The following is an 18,589-nucleotide window of genomic DNA, read 5'->3' as shown; positions in this document are numbered from 1 at the left end:
GGCTTACCTGGCATGGTCATTGTTTATCTGCCATGGTGCCCACTGGCCTTTAAAGCATAGGTTAAATATAAGGTTTTTGTATGTGGAACATGAAAATAATTTGTTTTATCCTAGTATTGTCAGTTTACTCATTTTTTGCCACTCTTCCAAGCTTCAGATCCTTCCACGTTGTTTCTAAAAGACCCAGTTATTATCGAGGAGGCAAGTCTGCTATCATTTGCAGGAAGGTCACATTCCTCTTCTGAGCAAAGGTAGGCCAAAACTAAGCATTGTTTTATCATCTTGTGTCTAAAGTTCTGTTGAATGTTTTCACTGAGACAATAGTTAGCATAACACTTTATTTACAAAAGGTTATGGTCACATATGAACAAGGCGCGCTCTCTCACTCATATTCTCACTGTGCCTGAATAGCTGCACAAGTGGGACATGATCTATAAAAAAAAAAGGGAAAATAAATGATCAATGGCCCTATTTGACAAAATAACCCTATTTAACAACATAATCACAAACTATGGTCATAACGTTTAAAATGAAGCACTGCTAATAAAGTATTCTAAAACTGATGGAATGGACTGGTATTCCTCTCAAAACAGTGAGAAAACTTTCAGAACAAACTATTTCAAAACTTAACATTAAGGAAACAACTTAAAAAACCATAGTTAAAAGTAAAATGACTGATATTCCAAATACAAACTGCCTGATGCTTAAAATGGGTGTTTGTATAATAATGTTCTTTTATAAAATCCTTATAAAACACTCTTGATCTATACTATAATAGTTTAATGAAATATTTACATCTGCATACATCACTATGAACTGACTTCTGAAATATAAAACTTTATAGATTGTTTATCCACAATATGGGAACAACTCTTCCAGCCTGCATTTACACTGACCAAACAATTAAGCGCTTGACAATGCTTTAGAGCTCACAGCTAAAGCTTTGCAAACTTTGTCACTTACAAAATAGATATTAACAATTTATGCCTTTATAATCATTACCCATCTTAAATGCAACTATATCCATCTGCCAGAAAATGCTGGAAAGTATATTTACAAGCATAATCAAGTGGTAATTGATTTCAAGGCTTAGTAATTTAAAAAATAATCATACAATAAATGCTTGGTCATGACAATTAAAGCTAGTTATTTGAAATTTCTGTTCAAAATCACAGGTGACTAATATAATGATGAATAAAAATTATCTGGATCACAAGCAATTTACAAATTACAAAACCAATACGGCTGCACTTCCACGTAATCACAATGGGAAACATATCAATGAGGTTTATTTGAGAGGCATTTGGTAAGCACTGATATGTATCTCCCTTTGACAGAAGTTGCTCAAAATCCATTAAAATAATACAGTATAAATCTATACTGGAAGTATATATATGTCACCACACTTCTTTACTATAAAAAAGGGGTCTTGATGTCTATTCATAAACATCATGAATGAAACTGTACATTAATTCCTCCAACTACACAGCTCTGTTGGAGGTCAACGTTTATCATTCGCGTTTTCATCAGGAGTGGTTGGCGTCTGAGGTAACGGAGTAGAAATTTCTCTATCTGATTCGTCTGTGGACATCGCTACCCCATCACCATGAATTTCGTCGGTTGAATTTCCTGTAGAATCATCATCAATAGACATTTGTACCTTCATCTCTGTAGAGTCAGTATATACATCATCTTTATTATTTAATAATTCCTCTTCTACTCTAGTTGGGTCCAGGTCTATGCTGCCAGCTGTCTTCACTGGATTTTCATTTGCATTTTCTGCATCAGTTAGGGAAAGTGTCATCAATGTTTCTCGGCAGGTTTCCACCTGTAAAGTAGAGAGAGTATTATGAAACTGTTCAAGGTGAATTCATTCAACACTGTTACATAAAGGATATTAATTGCAGTGAAACAATTATAACCAATGAAATGCTGCTTAGCATGCAGTAAGATAGAAAACAGTCTTGCAAGTTTGCTGAAATATGCTGAAATACAAAATTATTTTCCTAATTAATATGATAAAATTATACTTTATCTTCAGAGAAAACAAAACAGTATCATCCAGTATCCAGGCTGACAATAGGTGACAAAATTCAGCATCCATTAGGTTACACTGGAGACTGCTAAACAGCATTGCTTGAGGGGAAAAATAAAAATTTAGCCAAATAATTTTTCCATTGTTGGAAAAGAGTTCTTTTCTAAAGACATCTGACTATAACTCCACCATTTTAAAATCCCACAGCTGCTATCATTTGTTATCCCAACTGTACAGTTTTCCAACACTGAGTATCAAGAAATTTTGCCTGATTCTTCAACAGACTCAGTTTTGGATACCCATTTTGTTATTTTTGGATACCCAATTGTTAATTTTTTTTAACTTGTATTTTATAAAGCAGGTTATATTACATACATTAAAAGCAAACCTTTTCACTAAAAACTCTGCAGTATACGTTAGCAGTCTAAACATAACAGCAGACCAAACCTTAAACATGGATATGCTACAGTATACTGTACAGTAACTTGTGTCAACAGCACACTTAGCCTAGCCTACAGCCAGACACAAACTAAAACATCTGCCAATATAAGACAAAACAGCAGTAGGTATAATTTGCAGAAAATAGCCAATACAAATATTAATTACCAATAAGCTGTCTTGATAACCATACTTTATTGTATGCTTTGACATTTTCATCAGTCATATATACACAAAAATCCAGTGGCACTACCAACCCCATGCAGCCAAATAAAAATGTATCAACCAGCTTCTGTCAAGATTAAACTTTAATTACCTATCCTTGTATTCATTTGAATTCACATATTATTGATTTGCGATTCTGCACAAATTACCTCTGACCTTAACTTTGAGAGTGCCAATGTCAAACATCATTCGATGTGTGAGCTGAAACCTTTGGTTACCCCTTTTTCTTCTGCACACTGAATTTTTGCTATAATTTTATATCAATGTGCTGAATATGTTAAATACCTTATGGAATATAATCATCATTCAGAAATATGTTTGGAAACCTTTTACAATTAAGAGGCAAACAGTTATTGTTAGGTTAGCTTTTATATTTGTTTACCAATCTGTGGTTCTTACTTGATGTCCACCCAATATGATGGGCTATTGTTATCGAATAAAATTTTCATGCTGAAAATACTTTTTTGTCATCTAGAAATTACAGTAAAAATGATCTGTAGGATAGTTAAATCTGAATAAATTTGGCAATGTAGAAGTTACTGTGGCAAAAAGAAAAACAAACAAGTTTAGATCACAGATGATATATTCATCCTCTCAAAATTTTAAATGTCTATAGGCAGTACTAGCAGACACCTCCTCAAAAGAATGTGTACTGTTCATCATCACACTGAACTTTTTTCCATTCTGATCTGTACTGTACACTATACCAGAATGCTTGTTTGGTCCATATCTCCATCAAAACTGTTGCTCCATGATCTTCTCCGAGCTTCCCAATAGTCGGCAACATGCCACTTCCAATATCTACTTCTTCTCTCTCTTTCTCCTCAAATATCTAAACAATCTCCATTTACTTAGTCTCTGAACTCCCGTCATTACATCATGTACTGTGAATTCTTCATCGCAATAGATCTCACTTCAAGGTACTGTAACAGCATTTGCTTCATGTGTCTAGCACGTCTTTTATTTCTAAAATTGATTTAAAAGGCCTTCATCTGATAAAAAGGACTGAATATGCAAAATCCTTTTCCCAATCATCAGATAGTATGTTTATCTAATGGATAACATGTATTAAATGAAATTTCACTGAGATGAAGAGGAAAATGTTTGAAGAACAAAGTGAACACAAAACACACAAGTAGGTAAAAAAGTAGATAAAGTAAATTCTTAAAAATAACATGGGATATGTTGTATTCAGTATATTAAATGTGTAAATTCAACAAAAATCTAAGGCTATTATCTATGTCCTCAAACTCATTAGGCAGAAAAGTTTTTGTATAATCAGTTACACAAGATTAAATTGTTTGTTCCAAACCCCATTACTCATAAATAACTTTACTTTGATCAGTGGTTCTTCTGAGTGCACTTAACTTGCTAAATCCTGAAAGACAGCCCACTGCACATGCCAAAAGCTGCTCTGCTGTTCCTCCAAGATAAGCATCTTTCTCCATCTGATGTGTCATTACATTTATTCAACCATTTCCCAGTTACCTATTCACCATTCTGAAAGTTTTACCGTACAGTGTTTAGTAAATTTTTACCTCTTTTACAATTACTTTTTGCCTGTCAGGTGGTGTCACTGCTGCCACATGGTTATTGCGAGTACTTGCTTTTGTTGCCATAAATATATCGGGCACTCCTTTGTTTGGGCACTGCCTGTGTAGTTTAATTTATTGATATTAGTTACTTTTTTTGCCTGTCACAGTAACCTTACATTCTCCATTTTCTGTTCTAATTTACTACAGTACTTTTTACTTTCCATATCTGAAGGTAAAATAAGATTCATATTCTTTTGTTAATGTTGGATGATTATAAATTTTGTTCATTTTGGGATTTTTTCATTCCCTATTATTGGTGTCTCAGTATTTATGGAGAACTTTAGTAGTCATTAGGATATTTATTTTGATTTACTTGTGTCTGTATAACATTTATGGTAAATTTTAGTAGGAATCATTATGCCAGTGTACTTTCAACAGTATAGAGGAAAGCACTTGCAGCTCCTTTGAGGTTTTTATAAGATTTCACATTTAAGGTGTCCTTCATGTAGAGTACAGCAGTGTGTGTGTGTGTGTGTGTGTGTAAACTGGTCTGTTGATCAGTGATTTCTTTATGTCCAGATGAAGACTTGCATGTTTCATTTAACCCATGCAGTTGCTCCTGCAGTCAAGACTCAAGTCTTTTTAGTTAAGGCTCCTGTGCCTTCTCCTTGCACCAGAAGGTTGGAAGTGTTGTTCTTTATTATGCTGCCTCCACATGTATGTTCTCATTGATGACTTGCCTTTTTGGGAGTTCCCTTCCCTTGGAGCTTTTTCCTGTGCCTTCAGTCTTTGTCCTCATTGTTTGTTCTAGAGATCTGCTGTGGATCATTTGCAGAAGAGGGTATTTTCAGCATGCACTGTTGATTGTTGGTTCAACTGCCAACAAGCTAATGGAGGGTCTGTTAACTTTAGCTAAGTCACCGGCATTGCCTCCTCTACTTCCAGGATAGACTGTAAGTTCTCGTGACACCTACGGTATCAACGTCACCAACGGATACCACCATAGCTACTGTGACGTCACCTGAGGTTCCATTATCCCCACCAACCATGACCTTAACTGTACCAGGAGCTTTCACTGCAATATCATGCCAGTTGTCTCTAATTCTGGTTCTGTTCTTGCATCTCCTTCTGCATTCATCTTCTAGTGATACTCATGGAATTAAATTCCTCTCTCTGTTGCCCTTTCCCTGCATTGCCTCTGTGAATCATCCACAACTGTAGCCAATATCCATCTCCCTTCTAAGAGTATTCTGATATGCATTAGTGAGGCATCTTCTCTTAGAACCTACAAGAAGAGAAACCAGGCACTGAATAGTTCTGCTGTTGTCAAGCCCTCATTGTTTCAGACCATCTGCAGTCATGTGTTTGCACCCACTATTGCCCCCTGAGGTATAGTCATGAGTCTAATCACTCTTCTCCAGGACAGTGCAGAAAATGATGCTCTTTTGAGTCCTCTCTGACTTGCTGTAGGCTATGGCACAACTCTCCCTCTTATTATCCTTAGAACAGGTACTTGGCACTGTAAGAACAGTTTTCCATGATTTTTATCTCTGTGACGTGACTCATATCTGTTAATGTGTAGTCTTTGGGAACACTCTTTGTGGCAGGACACATTTTATTAGTTTGGAGGGATATGGGCCATTCATCTTCATGATCCTCACTATTGTTACAAAATAAAACATTTTCATATAAACTCATTAATAATCTTTCCCTACACTCCTGTTTGAGGCTGACCTTTTGGTATGGCAGAACATGGTCTGGGAGTGTATTTGGGGTCTTAAGTCTTTCAGGATTTACCAAGTTGGTGTGGCTAAAAATCACTGCATGGAATAAGACTATAATTACTGGGCTTGTAAAATAAAAATTTTTTATAAAACAAAAAACTGAATAAAAAAAATAACTTATTTCAACTTAAAAATAAATTACCATTCCAAGGGAATGTTGAAATATCAACATACCAGTTCATTTGAAGAGATTCCTTACATTACCTAAAAAGAAAGGTGGCATGTATGCAACAGTAACAGGAAAAAGTAGTTGTTGAAGACATTTAAGAAACAAATAACTACAGCAAGAAAAAAAAGAGAGACAAAGAGAATACCAAATGACCAAAGACATGACACCACAAAGACATTACAAGATCTATATAGAAAAGTGTGGAAAAGGGATAAGTAACTATGACTAAGAAAAACAAAGCTAGTGGACGAACATGAATCAAGAAAAATTAGGTGCAGAGGTTGCAACAGTAAAGAGTTATGTGAAATGACAAGCTTTTCGCAGGTTCATGACACTGTCACTTTAAAATCTAGCTTCCAAAGAATGCAAGAGTATCTATAACTTCATGTACAATATGTATATATAATTTCACTTACAAAATGTTATCTCAGTAAGTATATAGAGGTCTTAAATTATTCCAGATTCCTTGCACGTTTGGATAGAATTTTATAGTAAAAGTGCTTCGCGGAAAATAAAGATTTTAAAGTGACAATAAGACATCTCCGTTATTCATTAACAATTACATCAGTCCCATCAAGCATGCCCTTCACTATCCAAGATTCAGCTTTAGTGCCCAAGTAGTTTTAGCTTGCTTGAGGTGCCTCAGGTGAACGACTGGCTTAGGTAGTTGGCGGTGCCCTTTTTCCCCACAGACCATGACTCAGGATCATGTGGAGGAGCACATAGATACCGCACTATATGGAACACCATGTTAAAACTGCAAAAGGACAGTACTTCCTTCCAGCTGAATATTCAGATACTACAATGAAGAAGCAAGATGTGACCAGTCTGCTGCCACAGTTGAAGAGTGTTCGGCATAATTGGCTACTGAGGGTAATGGCTGTCCAGCTGCCATTACTGCAATCTACTTTGCATGGAGGTGAGGAAACAGTTGCTTCTACTCTTGCTAAAGTGAAGAAAATCAGCTTGGGGAGCAGTGGACGCAGGCTCAAGAAGATAAAATAAAAACAGTGCCATGATAACAGCACTTTGCTGTGTAGAAACATTCCCAAGCATGCTCATAAGACTAGGGGGAGACTACTATCCTTGCTATCCTGGATGAACCACATTTCCTTAACTAACTTTTTCTAAATTTTGTTTTTTAAGTAACTATACAAAAATAATCATGGCATAAGCTTCTTCTAACTAATGTACAAACAGTCTAAACAGCTTACAATTCCTAAACATGGTGACCCAAATCTATAAGCCTGTCATATGCACACGCTTCAACCTAACAAAAAATTATTTGAACTCTTTAATATGGCAAAAAATCAAAAGCTTTACCACATTTACCTCTCCCCATGAACACCAACTTTTCAACAACAGTACATCCAAGATTTGACACTGCAAGAATGAGATAGATACTACAGCTAAATATAAAGAACAAAAATTGTCTACCTACTAAAAACTAATTATAAAATGTTCAATCTCCCCCATGCCTTGAAAGAGCTAAAGTACCAATTATTCTCAGGTCACCTCACGCTCTATGATGCGTTCAACAGTCTCCGTGGTCTGCACAGTCACTTCCCCTGTGCTGGGGTCCACAACAGGTACGGTCTTGCGCATCACTTTCTCAGACAGGACACGATCACGTTCGGCAATAGTCCTAGTCTTCTCACTTGGCTGAGGCACCACAACCAGTTTGGACCATTTGCGAGTGAGGCTCTGACCCAAGGTAACATAGCTGAGCAAACTACTAAACAAGCTACATCGACTTTCATTAAATACTGTGTGACATTTATCAAAAGGTATTTTATAAAGTTATTTTTAAGGGCTATTAACAGGGCCATATTTCCAGTGCTTTGCAGTACCTTCACTACAATGAACACACTAAAATTTAATATGTAAATACTTGTTTATACATAAAATATACAGATCATATGTGTACATTATGTGCACACATACGTACATCTAGTTCTGAATTTGTCTATCTACTTAACCCACTATTTAAAGAAATATATAGAAAAATATGTATGTGTATAACTTTGTCATGATAAGTAAAATGACTTGTAAATCAACCCAGCATATGGTCATAAAAGATAATCTGAATGATGGAACCTTTCATTTTAAGATAGCAAAGCTGCTCAAGATATTTCATAGTCTGAGCAAATGAATTATTTTCATTACTTAGTTTCACTAGACCACAAAACTCAAAACAAAACAAGGACAAGGAACTCATAGTACTGGTCCACAGTAGTAGGCTTTATTCAGAAAGGAGGAAAATTCTTGAAATACTTATCTGATAGTTGAGGAATTGTACTGATAACATTCACAGTTAATTGTGCAAGACTTAAACATTTTTTTAAAGATTATCGTCAGATGTGTGCATGGTTTTTGGCATAATATTCTTCCTCGTTTCCTTCTTTGATATTTCTTGTTTTTAATCTTATGTCTCATTTCTACTAACACCCTCCCAAAGGTAAAACTAGACTGTCCAATCTATTTCTTTACTTCTTCTTTGAAGCATATATACTAATCCTTGTTTATGGGCATAATTTTTTTAAAGCTTCCTAAAATCATCATTATTAATTTATAACTCCAATGCAATTCTTCATTAGCATTACTTGAATGTGCCGTGGAAGCCACAATGTAGGCCTTCATCCTCATTGGGGAGAGCAAGGAGGTAAATCCTAAATTAAAACAAAACACTAACCTGAAATTTTAACTCCTTCAGCCTTTTCCTACTTGAATTTTATTCTTAAATCATGAATATATTTTTGGGACCAGCCTATAAGTCTAGAAATTGTGAGTAAGTGATCTGGTAAAACTCATATTAAAATACAGGTAACTAGTCCAAAGTACAGAAACTGATTTTAAAGGTACCTGTAACCTTTCATTCCATAAGCAATATTCAATGGGAGTCCAATTCCACTGGTCAGAGCATGGAATGACTTCAAAATGCAGGGTCCTATATTCCTTTATGACCAAATTTTTTTCAAAGATTAATATCAACCAATCAAATTCTTTGTCAGTACAGACTTTAAATATTTTTGCATAGTTGGTAACTGCACAAATGGTAGTGTGGGTATTTCTTACCATGAATTTGCTTTTACGTCTTGGATGCAAAAGAAATAAATGCATACATACTGACTGCAATGTACTTCATGCTTGCCATAAACAATTTTTGGTTTGCAAACTCCTTACCTGAACATCAGCCTATTTGTATATGTATCGTACGTGAATCCCAAACAGTTCATAACACTTGAAAAACTTCAAATGGCTCAGGTAGGCTGGCAGTTGTCCATGTATTACTTTATATACTTGTTTGTTAGCTGAATTACTCTAGTATTTCTGGCAACTGGTCAACAGCTCTAGAGATTCCCAGGCTTTTACAACTGTTCAGCATTATTTCTTTTTACTATTTTAATTCTTTCACCCAATCCTTTCTTAATCAATTTTCTCTTTTTACTAAGCAATACAGGCAGTCCCCAGTTATCGGCAGTCTCGGTTATCAGCGATCCGGTTTTATGGCGCTTGTCTAGCGACGACGATAACCGGATTTTCGACACCAATTCCTGGTTACTGGCACTGATCACGGTTATCGGTGGAGCTGATCACCAGTTAGCAGCACCGATAACCAGGGATCAGTGCTATTATCGGCGATTTTTGGTTAGCGGTGATTTTCGATTATCATCACGCTGTCGGGAATGGAACCCCGCCAATAACCGGGGACTGCCTGTTTACTATTATGATTTTCAGTGAAACCCTCATATTTGTAGTCTTTTTCAACAAAATTGAGGTAATTTCCACTCCTAACAGCCCAATAGTTCCACTGTTACCAGATAAAAAAAAAACAGATATAGTCAGTCAATTACAAATGACTTCAAAAGAACTTCTGCACATCTGCCAACCTGCCCAAGCCATTTGATCTTTTCTGCAAGTTAAATGACACATCTGGAATTTCCACACGATACAAAATTAAGCTAATGTAAAGGTATTGGCACATATAAAAAAAAAAATGGTTTTTAAAATGAAGTTTAGAAATGCAACCTCAACGCACATTCTATATAAAATTCAAATTGATTTCAGTATGTATGTATATATTCATATATATATATATATATATATATATATATATATATATATATATATATATATATATTTATTCCATAATAAATAATAAGAACAATTGAATTTATATACTGAAAGGCATCTGAAATACTGAACATCCATATATTTCAACTGTAGGTCAAAACCTACATATGCATCACATAAAGAAAAAATCCATCACATGACTGGCACATTTGAGCAATTACTTGGCACTAATGTCTATTACTTTACTTATAAAAACATAGTAAGTCTTAAGAAAAATTTCCTTTATGGTAAACAGAAAAGCAATTTCTCTATACATTTTTTCTGTAAATCAAGTGTAAAGTTTTACAGCAATCAACAATTACCAACTTAATCTTCATCTTTTGAAAGTTTATGCCTCCCTTTAACATGACAATGCAACAACTACTTGACAGCCTTTGAGAAAAATATTTAAAATGCAAATAATATGGGGATGGCAAGTCATAACCAGGCTAAGTAAGACAAAAAATTAATTTGGAGTTTAAAGAAATCAAAATAATATACTTTCAACACTTCAAATTAAAATGTAAATTTTTTTTTTTCAGGAGGAAAAATATTTAGGCAACCAAAAATTTTTCCTTCTAGTCTCTCATGGTAATATCCACCCTACACAAAATAAGTTCAATTACTACACTATGTGCTCCTGGCAAGTAAACTACTTATCATGACTAAGAATGAAACAAAACTTTTGTAAAATTATGTTTAAAGACCAAATTATGCTTTTTCTTATCAAATGGTAATGAACTTTTACTTCTGGAGTACTACTAAGTGCAACCAAATTCTGTGCCTTGACTCAATATACAAGAATGAGACTACTAAATTTGTAGGTGTTTGAAAAAGAAACTGTGATGATGTTCAGCAACAACCTCTTAAAAGAAGTTATTACTTGCAGATACGACTCTTCTAAATACAGTGATGTTAATACAAAAATATATATTTCTGACTAACAACTTAAGGACTATGCCTGATAATGTGTATAAAATAAAGATTCTTTCTACATTGCAGACTAAACCATACCCTTCATAGATGCACATTCATGAAATCCACAGAGTACATTATACAGTACATGTAAAATGCAAGATCGTAGTATGCTCTTCTAATAATTACTGTATACATTTAACTATTATCTAAAAATAACAATATTTAAGGAAAAAAAAAAAATTTATAACATGCTGCTGCCATCTTAGAGCAGATACCAGTAACTGGGAGTATAGCAGGACAAACAGTAATAAGAGAGAGAGAGAGAGAAACTGTTCCTAAATTCTCGAAATTCATAAACAAAAGGAATGTTAGCCCAGCTGAAATATTCATAACAGTTTGGAAAAACAGCTTACGCTAACAAATTATACAATTACGATGACGACAATAATAAAACGAGATATTACCTCCTCCCCCAAAGTTTTCTCTCCTCTGCTTATTTGAGTGTACAATGTGTACAATGTATGTTGATCTTTCAACTTAAAGGAAATTGTATCTAATAAAAACACACTAGCCTAACAAATGGTACCTTTCTAAATATCTGCACAATTTTTCAGGTGCAGTAGTTATGTAGGACAAAAATGTCAGATTGCAATTCCAAATGTGCAGTTAACCCTTTAACTGTTTAATATATGCATAAGCACACATATTTCACCCACACCTTTAAGTGCATACATATATGGACTGGGGTCATCTTACAGTTGCATTAGGTATAGTGTATACACAACCAATTCTTCTGGTGTTCCTTTCATGGTCATTGCACTTGAACAACACCTCGGTAGGCCTACAGAGATTCTGTGAATCATACGCAAATAAAAAGTGTCTTCCCACCCCTCTTTCACCCCATTTTCATCAGTCCTTCTCCTATGCACTGATAAGAGATGGAGAGAGAATGAGATAACAATGGAGTAGACACAAGAACAGGAAGGCATAAAAATATAGAATGTATGTTACGTAAGTTGCAGATTGAAAAGATTTGTATTAGATTTCTAGTGTATGAAAGTATATGAAAAATAAACTCCAGAAATATAATGAGTGAGTTACTCTCGAGAGGCTCTTTCACATGTTTGTTCCTCAATCTGTGAAATCTTTAACCTAAAATAGTTTGACAGATACAACATCTCAGCTGTTCTGGGGAAAAGGTAATCAGATTAATGCTCCTGTGTCCTTGTTTAAACAAGATTACAACCTAATCTCAAGTTTGTAAATATTGACAACAAATTTATTTCCAATCTTTTTTTTTTTCTTTGAGACTTAGCCCTTCACATAAGTTTGTGGGTCCTGTCTGTTGAGGGCTTTGTTTCGTCAGCTAGTCACCTCCAACTTTTACCATCCCACTTTAGGGATGTTTCAAGCCACTAGATGATGTAAAATAAACATGCTGGAAAGCAACTGGTACACAAAGTCCACTGCACTTCTTCAGGGCTTTAAAGTCACCTATTCCCTGTCCAATACAAAGGAAAGGAAATGGGAAAAAAATTGGTCCTCGCATTAAGATGGAGGCATGGGCCATTCATAAGCAGAAATAAGAATTTGAGCCTACAGTTTTCTCATGGAAATCAAGTGAGGAACTACCTTAACAGAAAGACCTTAACTTCCACGCTAATCCAACTTGCCAATGATGTTTAACACTTTGTGGCAAAATGTATTTTCTACATACAAGGGTTGGGTCCTGTGAGTGTGACCGATTTGTAGAAAGGTAAATTTTGGTTTTCTTTACTGCACTGCGAATGCAGTACTACAATCCAACAATGATTTCAGTAGTTGATTTTTCTTAATAAAAGCTATAATTCCAAAATTTCTGTGTAGAGAAGTTAAATTACCACTTACAAAAATTACTACCTTTAATCTGGTCATGGTAGTCATGGTTTGACTGCCTTACTGACATCAGGGAAGTTTCCTTAATTCCCTGAGCAAGGACTCCATATTTTCAAAACTTACACCACCTTCATATAATTGGTGGAACAAAAATTCAAAGATAAAAAGTTTAGACTATACATAAATAGTTAAGAAGGCAACTGAAAGGAATCCTTCCAGAACTGGTAGAGAGTATGTCAAAAGGAGGATAGAGAGATCTAAAAGAGGAGAAAGGTGGGAAGGAAAAAAAGCAGTACATTGGCACAACTTTCCCTGGAATCTCAATAAAGATGGAAGAAAAAAATAAAGCAAATTGGATGAGAAAAGATGTAAATGCAGAAATGCATTTATAAGATGAAACTGCAAAAATTAAAAATAAAATGATGGCAGTAAGCTACTGAATGAAGACAAAAACATAAAATGGAAAATTTATGCATGACAGAAGGGCAACTGAATACTAAACATCTTAAATATATTTGGAAAGCCTTAAGATGATGAAAATCAGTGATGGGAAGGATGGCACATTACCCACCTACTATATGATGTCTGTAAAGTGTACCTTAAATTTATACAGTACAGTGTATATATTATCATGTTGCCAATCCTTTAAAAGAACACGAAGGATAAATTACAATATATAGAATTTCAAAAATGTAAAACTCAATACCTTCTAAAACTTTTGTTAAAAGATAACATAAACCTATTTAAATTCAACCAGTTCACATATAAAAATAGTTTAATCATAATTTGTATTTTTCCTAGGTATACAACCTTCGCTTTTCATAAATGGAGTATTCAGTGTACAATGTGCATGTTGTCTGTGTATGACTAACAAATGAGTAATGCAGGTAGGCTTGGGTGTGCTGCCTTGACCTCTAACAGCCTACACATGTTGTTGTAGGCTCTGGCCTGATTGCAAACCATATCCGAAGGTAAATCCGGTACGAAGAAGGGTTGGTAAAGGTTGGGTTATCCTACATGAAAAGGTACGGTTTGTATACGTATGAAAAATACAAGTTGCAGTACTTTTAAAATTTGGTATTTGTTCCTAGGGGATGCAACCTTCGCTTTTCATAAATGGAGGCCCTTAGGCAGAAGGAAGATCTACCTACTACAGTACTAGGTTTAACAGGCAGGGGTGCACTGGAAACTCCAGACCTCCCTTCAGGGCAATTAGTTGGTGGGGAACTTCTCCAGAAGTACCCAGTACTCCTTTAGCTGCCGTGGCAGGGAACAGAGATGGGACCTTCCTCTAGGGATGTCACATGACCTATTAACACTGGCCACTGATGAGCCAGCTGCAAGCTCTCTGCCATGAACCCCTCCACTCTCGCCACAGATTGTCTATCCTTGCTGAGGCTGGGAAGGCTTTCACTGCCACAGTGTCTATCAACATCCTTAGGTACTTGATTATTTGTTTCAGGACTAGGTCCCACTTCTCTGCTGATTATTACGGCCATTTCTTGGCACAGGTTCAGCAACTTGTCTCTGTCCCCCTGCAGCTTCTGCCCTGATGGCACTAGAATCAGCCAATTGTCTAGGCACCTAAATCTTATCTCCTGGGAGTGAGACCAAGCTGACACAAGTTGAAGTATCCCTGTGAACCCTGTGGAGCCATCGTGAAATCGAAGAACCTTGAATTGGTAGGTCTTCTGTTGACAGATAAATCAAAGGAACTTCGTGGAGGAGTGGTGGATGGGAATATGGAGGTAGGCATCCTGAAGATCTATGGAAATCATGTAGTCTCCCTCTGTGACAGAAGCTAAACACTGACTGGTCTTTCTTCGTCAAGAATGGTGTCTGCCTCAGGAAGCCATACTGCTTAGAGAGATCTATCACCAGCCTCCACCCCTATAAGTCTTTCTCCACCAATAACTGTTGACTGTAGAACCCAGTGATTGTTCCTCCACTACCTTGGTTGCCCCCCCTTTTGCAGCACAGCTCTCATCTCCACTTGTAGGGCCTTCCCCTCAGCCAACTCAGTCCTGTACAATGGGAAGGGGATTGGTTCCAGTGCAAGATTGGGGCCTGTTTTCCCTGAAGAAAAGTCTGTAAGCATCTCTCAGGGCTGCAACTAACCCCTCCTCCTCATTGTAGTTCTGACACAACCCCTGAAGTTACACTCAAACGAGCGGTAGTTAAATGAGATTCACAACTAGAAAATCACACAAGAATTTCACAAAGAATGCCAGTACACCACGTACCACAAGTATGAATGTACTGTACAACCAAATGCAATCGCAGCTGGAAACAAAATTGTGTGGGTAGTCCATAAGTGGTCAGGGCAGACACCCAGGCCTACCTGCATTACTCTTTTGTTAGTCAGTCCGTACACAGCCATCGTGTTCATTTGTTAGTCAGTCTGTACACAGCCATTGTGTTCATTTGTTAGTCAGTCAGTACACAGCCATCGTGTGAAATGTGCACTGGATACTCCATTTATGAAAAGCAAAAGTTTGTATCCCCGTAGGAACAAATTCCAACAACGATCCATGGAAAAATCATGCACTGAAATATATTTAAGTATCAAAATCAGGCAATGTTACATTATGACAAAGATTCCAAAGCCTAACTGTTCTTACTCACCCTTACAGGAGAGAAAGGAAGGTGGATTGCGAGTAATCAATGAATTCTTTAAAGGTGCCATTTATTAGCTGAGAAAAATTACTTTCATTGAACTGAAGGGAGTTATCAAAAATTTCCCTTCAGAATTTTAGTCTTCAAAATTAGCATTTGTTACATAAAGTTTTCAGGCAAAGAATTCACTATTCTCAGTTTTATTATGCATTGTTACAAATTAAGATTATTGTTTATATCTTGCAATCAGAAGAAAAAACTGGTACAGTATTGCTGAACGATCAGTGTTAACCTCTTAGCTTATGCGGGATTAAATAAGTTAAATGTTTACACATCAGACGCAATTAAATAGAACATGCATGTTAAATGCCTCTGAGGATTTCAAAATGTCATATAGCATACCTCAATTACTAGAATACTACACTTACTCTAAACACTTAAAAGTACCTCCTGTATTCCTTATTAAAACCCCCAAGAGATTATCAGACATGCCCTTTATAAATATATCATGTTTCATTTTGTTAGTTATCGTGTGCTAAAACATACAAAGCATGGTGTTTCCTTGCAACAGGCACATAAAATAACACGAATAATTATCCTGTTATTTACGGGGTCAGTTTAGGTTTGTATATTTTTCGGAAGACATAACTAAAGCTGCTACACAATCAAATTATTATAAACATATGAATCCTTAAAAAGAATCATGCTTTTTTTGTGTTGATTATTATGCTCTATTACTGGCCAGTAAAACAAAATTAATGTTAAAGCCACAACCAGCTAAACTCTCTAGAAGTAACTCAGGCATGATAAGTGTGTATCCTAACACTACTCAAAACACCAAAATGGCCAACACACGGAAGCAGGTAAAACTACTTGTTACAACTAACAACTACACTGTTTTTGTGAGCGCAAGTAAGCAACGTTTACTTACGGGCATATTATTCTCTTGATCCAAGATGTTGCAGTTATTTAAGGAGTTGTCATTTTTAGATTCTGGAAGGGGGGCAGACATACACAGCATTCAGACGTAAGACATTTCACAGTAAGAAAGACACAAAATACAAGGAAATTTGAAAATATTATCATTGGACAGAAAGGGGAATGAAAAAGATAATTTTACAGATGACATTTTGAATATCTTGACAAGAAAACTTTTGTGCAATATTTGAGAGAAATATTTGAAAGTTAAAATACAGACAAGCAAAGAGTAGAATAGATTAAAACATATTGCTGTATTTTCCTGATGGAAATAAAGCACACACATACATCTAGAGTAAATATATAAGTTGAATTACTATAAAGTACGTTGCAAAAGCAAATTAAATTATTGTTAACTGTAGCTTTAAAAGCCACTATGATAAATCTCAAACGTCAAAACACTTTTTATAAAAATGAACGAGAAAACACGGGGTTAAATATTTGCAATGAGTAATCAAAGGTTACACACACACTGAACAATATTGCAATATATATGGACAAGCTTTGTTAGAAATATTAGAAATAAATTGAATGCGGCTCCAATTCTAATTAAAAATAATGCATATTTTAAAAGAACACAACAAAAACAGACAAAATACATTAAAATACTAAATGTGATGATATAAAAATACCGTATTTAAAAGATCAGATATCATAGTTTTATATTGAAATTAAACACATTTCCCTTCAAATTTTGTTTCCCCCTTACTACTATAAAATGTTTTTGTCAAACATGGTACCATCAATACAATTGGTGAAATGATGGTATAATTTCCTTTATTTGAAAAATTTCTTATAACCTATATTAACACTTCCAAAACATTATATTTACGAACCGCCCTTGTTGTGTTCAGTAACATTCCAAAATCACAGCAGGTACGAAGCGAGCCAACATATTAGCACTTCATCATCAGTGATGTCCTAAGAAAAATTATCTCGCTGCCAATAACTCATGTTTACTCCTACCTTAACTGTGACTTTCAATAACTGTTTGTTGTTATAGGATTAAACTGAGAAGCCTTGGTTCATCAGTAATTCAAAATGGAAATGATAAATATTACAACTGTACTTACCATTGGCTGTGTCTGACAACTGGCTGTACTTCTCTATAACATACTGTGCTTGCATAGCATCCTGAAAAAGAGGTCACGCTTGTTAACCCCTACATTCAACATTCTGGCCATATATTCTGAGAGTGCCGGTTACAAGGCCCATCTTTATCACTGTGAAACTTTCAAGTTACAAGCATTGAATATCATCAGCAATAAATTTTGTTTAAAAATCTAAACACACCACTGGCTCAACCTTATTAACTAAAAATTTAATGGAAAAAATATTAGTGTTGTATATGACCATAGCTTTGCACCTAAGACTGGCCTTTTTTTTTTTTATTTTACTTTGAATTTTCCTAGCTATAATCTCAGTTTTCTCTTTTTTACCTACTGAGAAGTGGCACTGAAATCACTCCCACTAGCCTCTCCTTTTGTAGCTACTCACACACTACTCAAGTCAGCTATGTCTACAACAACAATAACTAATAACTACTGTATAAATGAAGAACTGGATAATTTGTTAATATGAAGAGGAATCTCAACTAACGTTTTCTAAACTTTTCAAGCGAGCTTGTCTCCATGCTGCTTTCTTCTCTGCTTCTGCTCTTCTCTTGTCTGCTGGAGAAAGCTGTTCTTCTTCATCTACCGACTGGTTTTCCCTACACTGAGCTCTTCTCTCGGCTTTTGCTGTTCGAATAACAGGCTGAACGCTTTCAGTGTTTGCCCTGCAATGATTACATAGAATTCTGAATTACAAAACTGGGTCCTGGATATGCAATAAATTTTTAGCATTTTCTAATATCTTTGACCAATTACTCCTGATATTCCAGGCTCATACAATCTGATCCAGC

The 18,589-nt window shown here is 35.5% G+C and overlaps 1 protein-coding gene across 1 annotated transcript in view; it reads right to left on the bottom strand.

Annotated features, from left to right (window-relative positions):
* Window positions 1–324: 324 nt before the first annotated feature.
* The window catches only part of LOC136854947 (protein lap4-like), a 309,134-nt gene continuing 290,869 nt past the window's right edge, over window positions 325–18,589 (bottom strand). The window contains 5 exon segments of the mRNA XM_067131543.1: window positions 325–1,828; window positions 7,702–7,890; window positions 16,640–16,701; window positions 17,760–17,820; window positions 18,286–18,463. Of these exon segments, the coding sequence (XP_066987644.1) occupies window positions 1,502–1,828; window positions 7,702–7,890; window positions 16,640–16,701; window positions 17,760–17,820; window positions 18,286–18,463 (817 nt within the window). The 3' untranslated portion in view covers window positions 325–1,501.

The sequence above is a fragment of the Macrobrachium rosenbergii genome, chromosome 30 (genome assembly GCF_040412425.1).
Source record: "Macrobrachium rosenbergii isolate ZJJX-2024 chromosome 30, ASM4041242v1, whole genome shotgun sequence".
In the NCBI taxonomy this organism is placed as follows: Eukaryota; Metazoa; Arthropoda; class Malacostraca; order Decapoda; family Palaemonidae; genus Macrobrachium; species Macrobrachium rosenbergii.
This window is presented reverse-complemented; position numbering and strand designations above follow the sequence as displayed.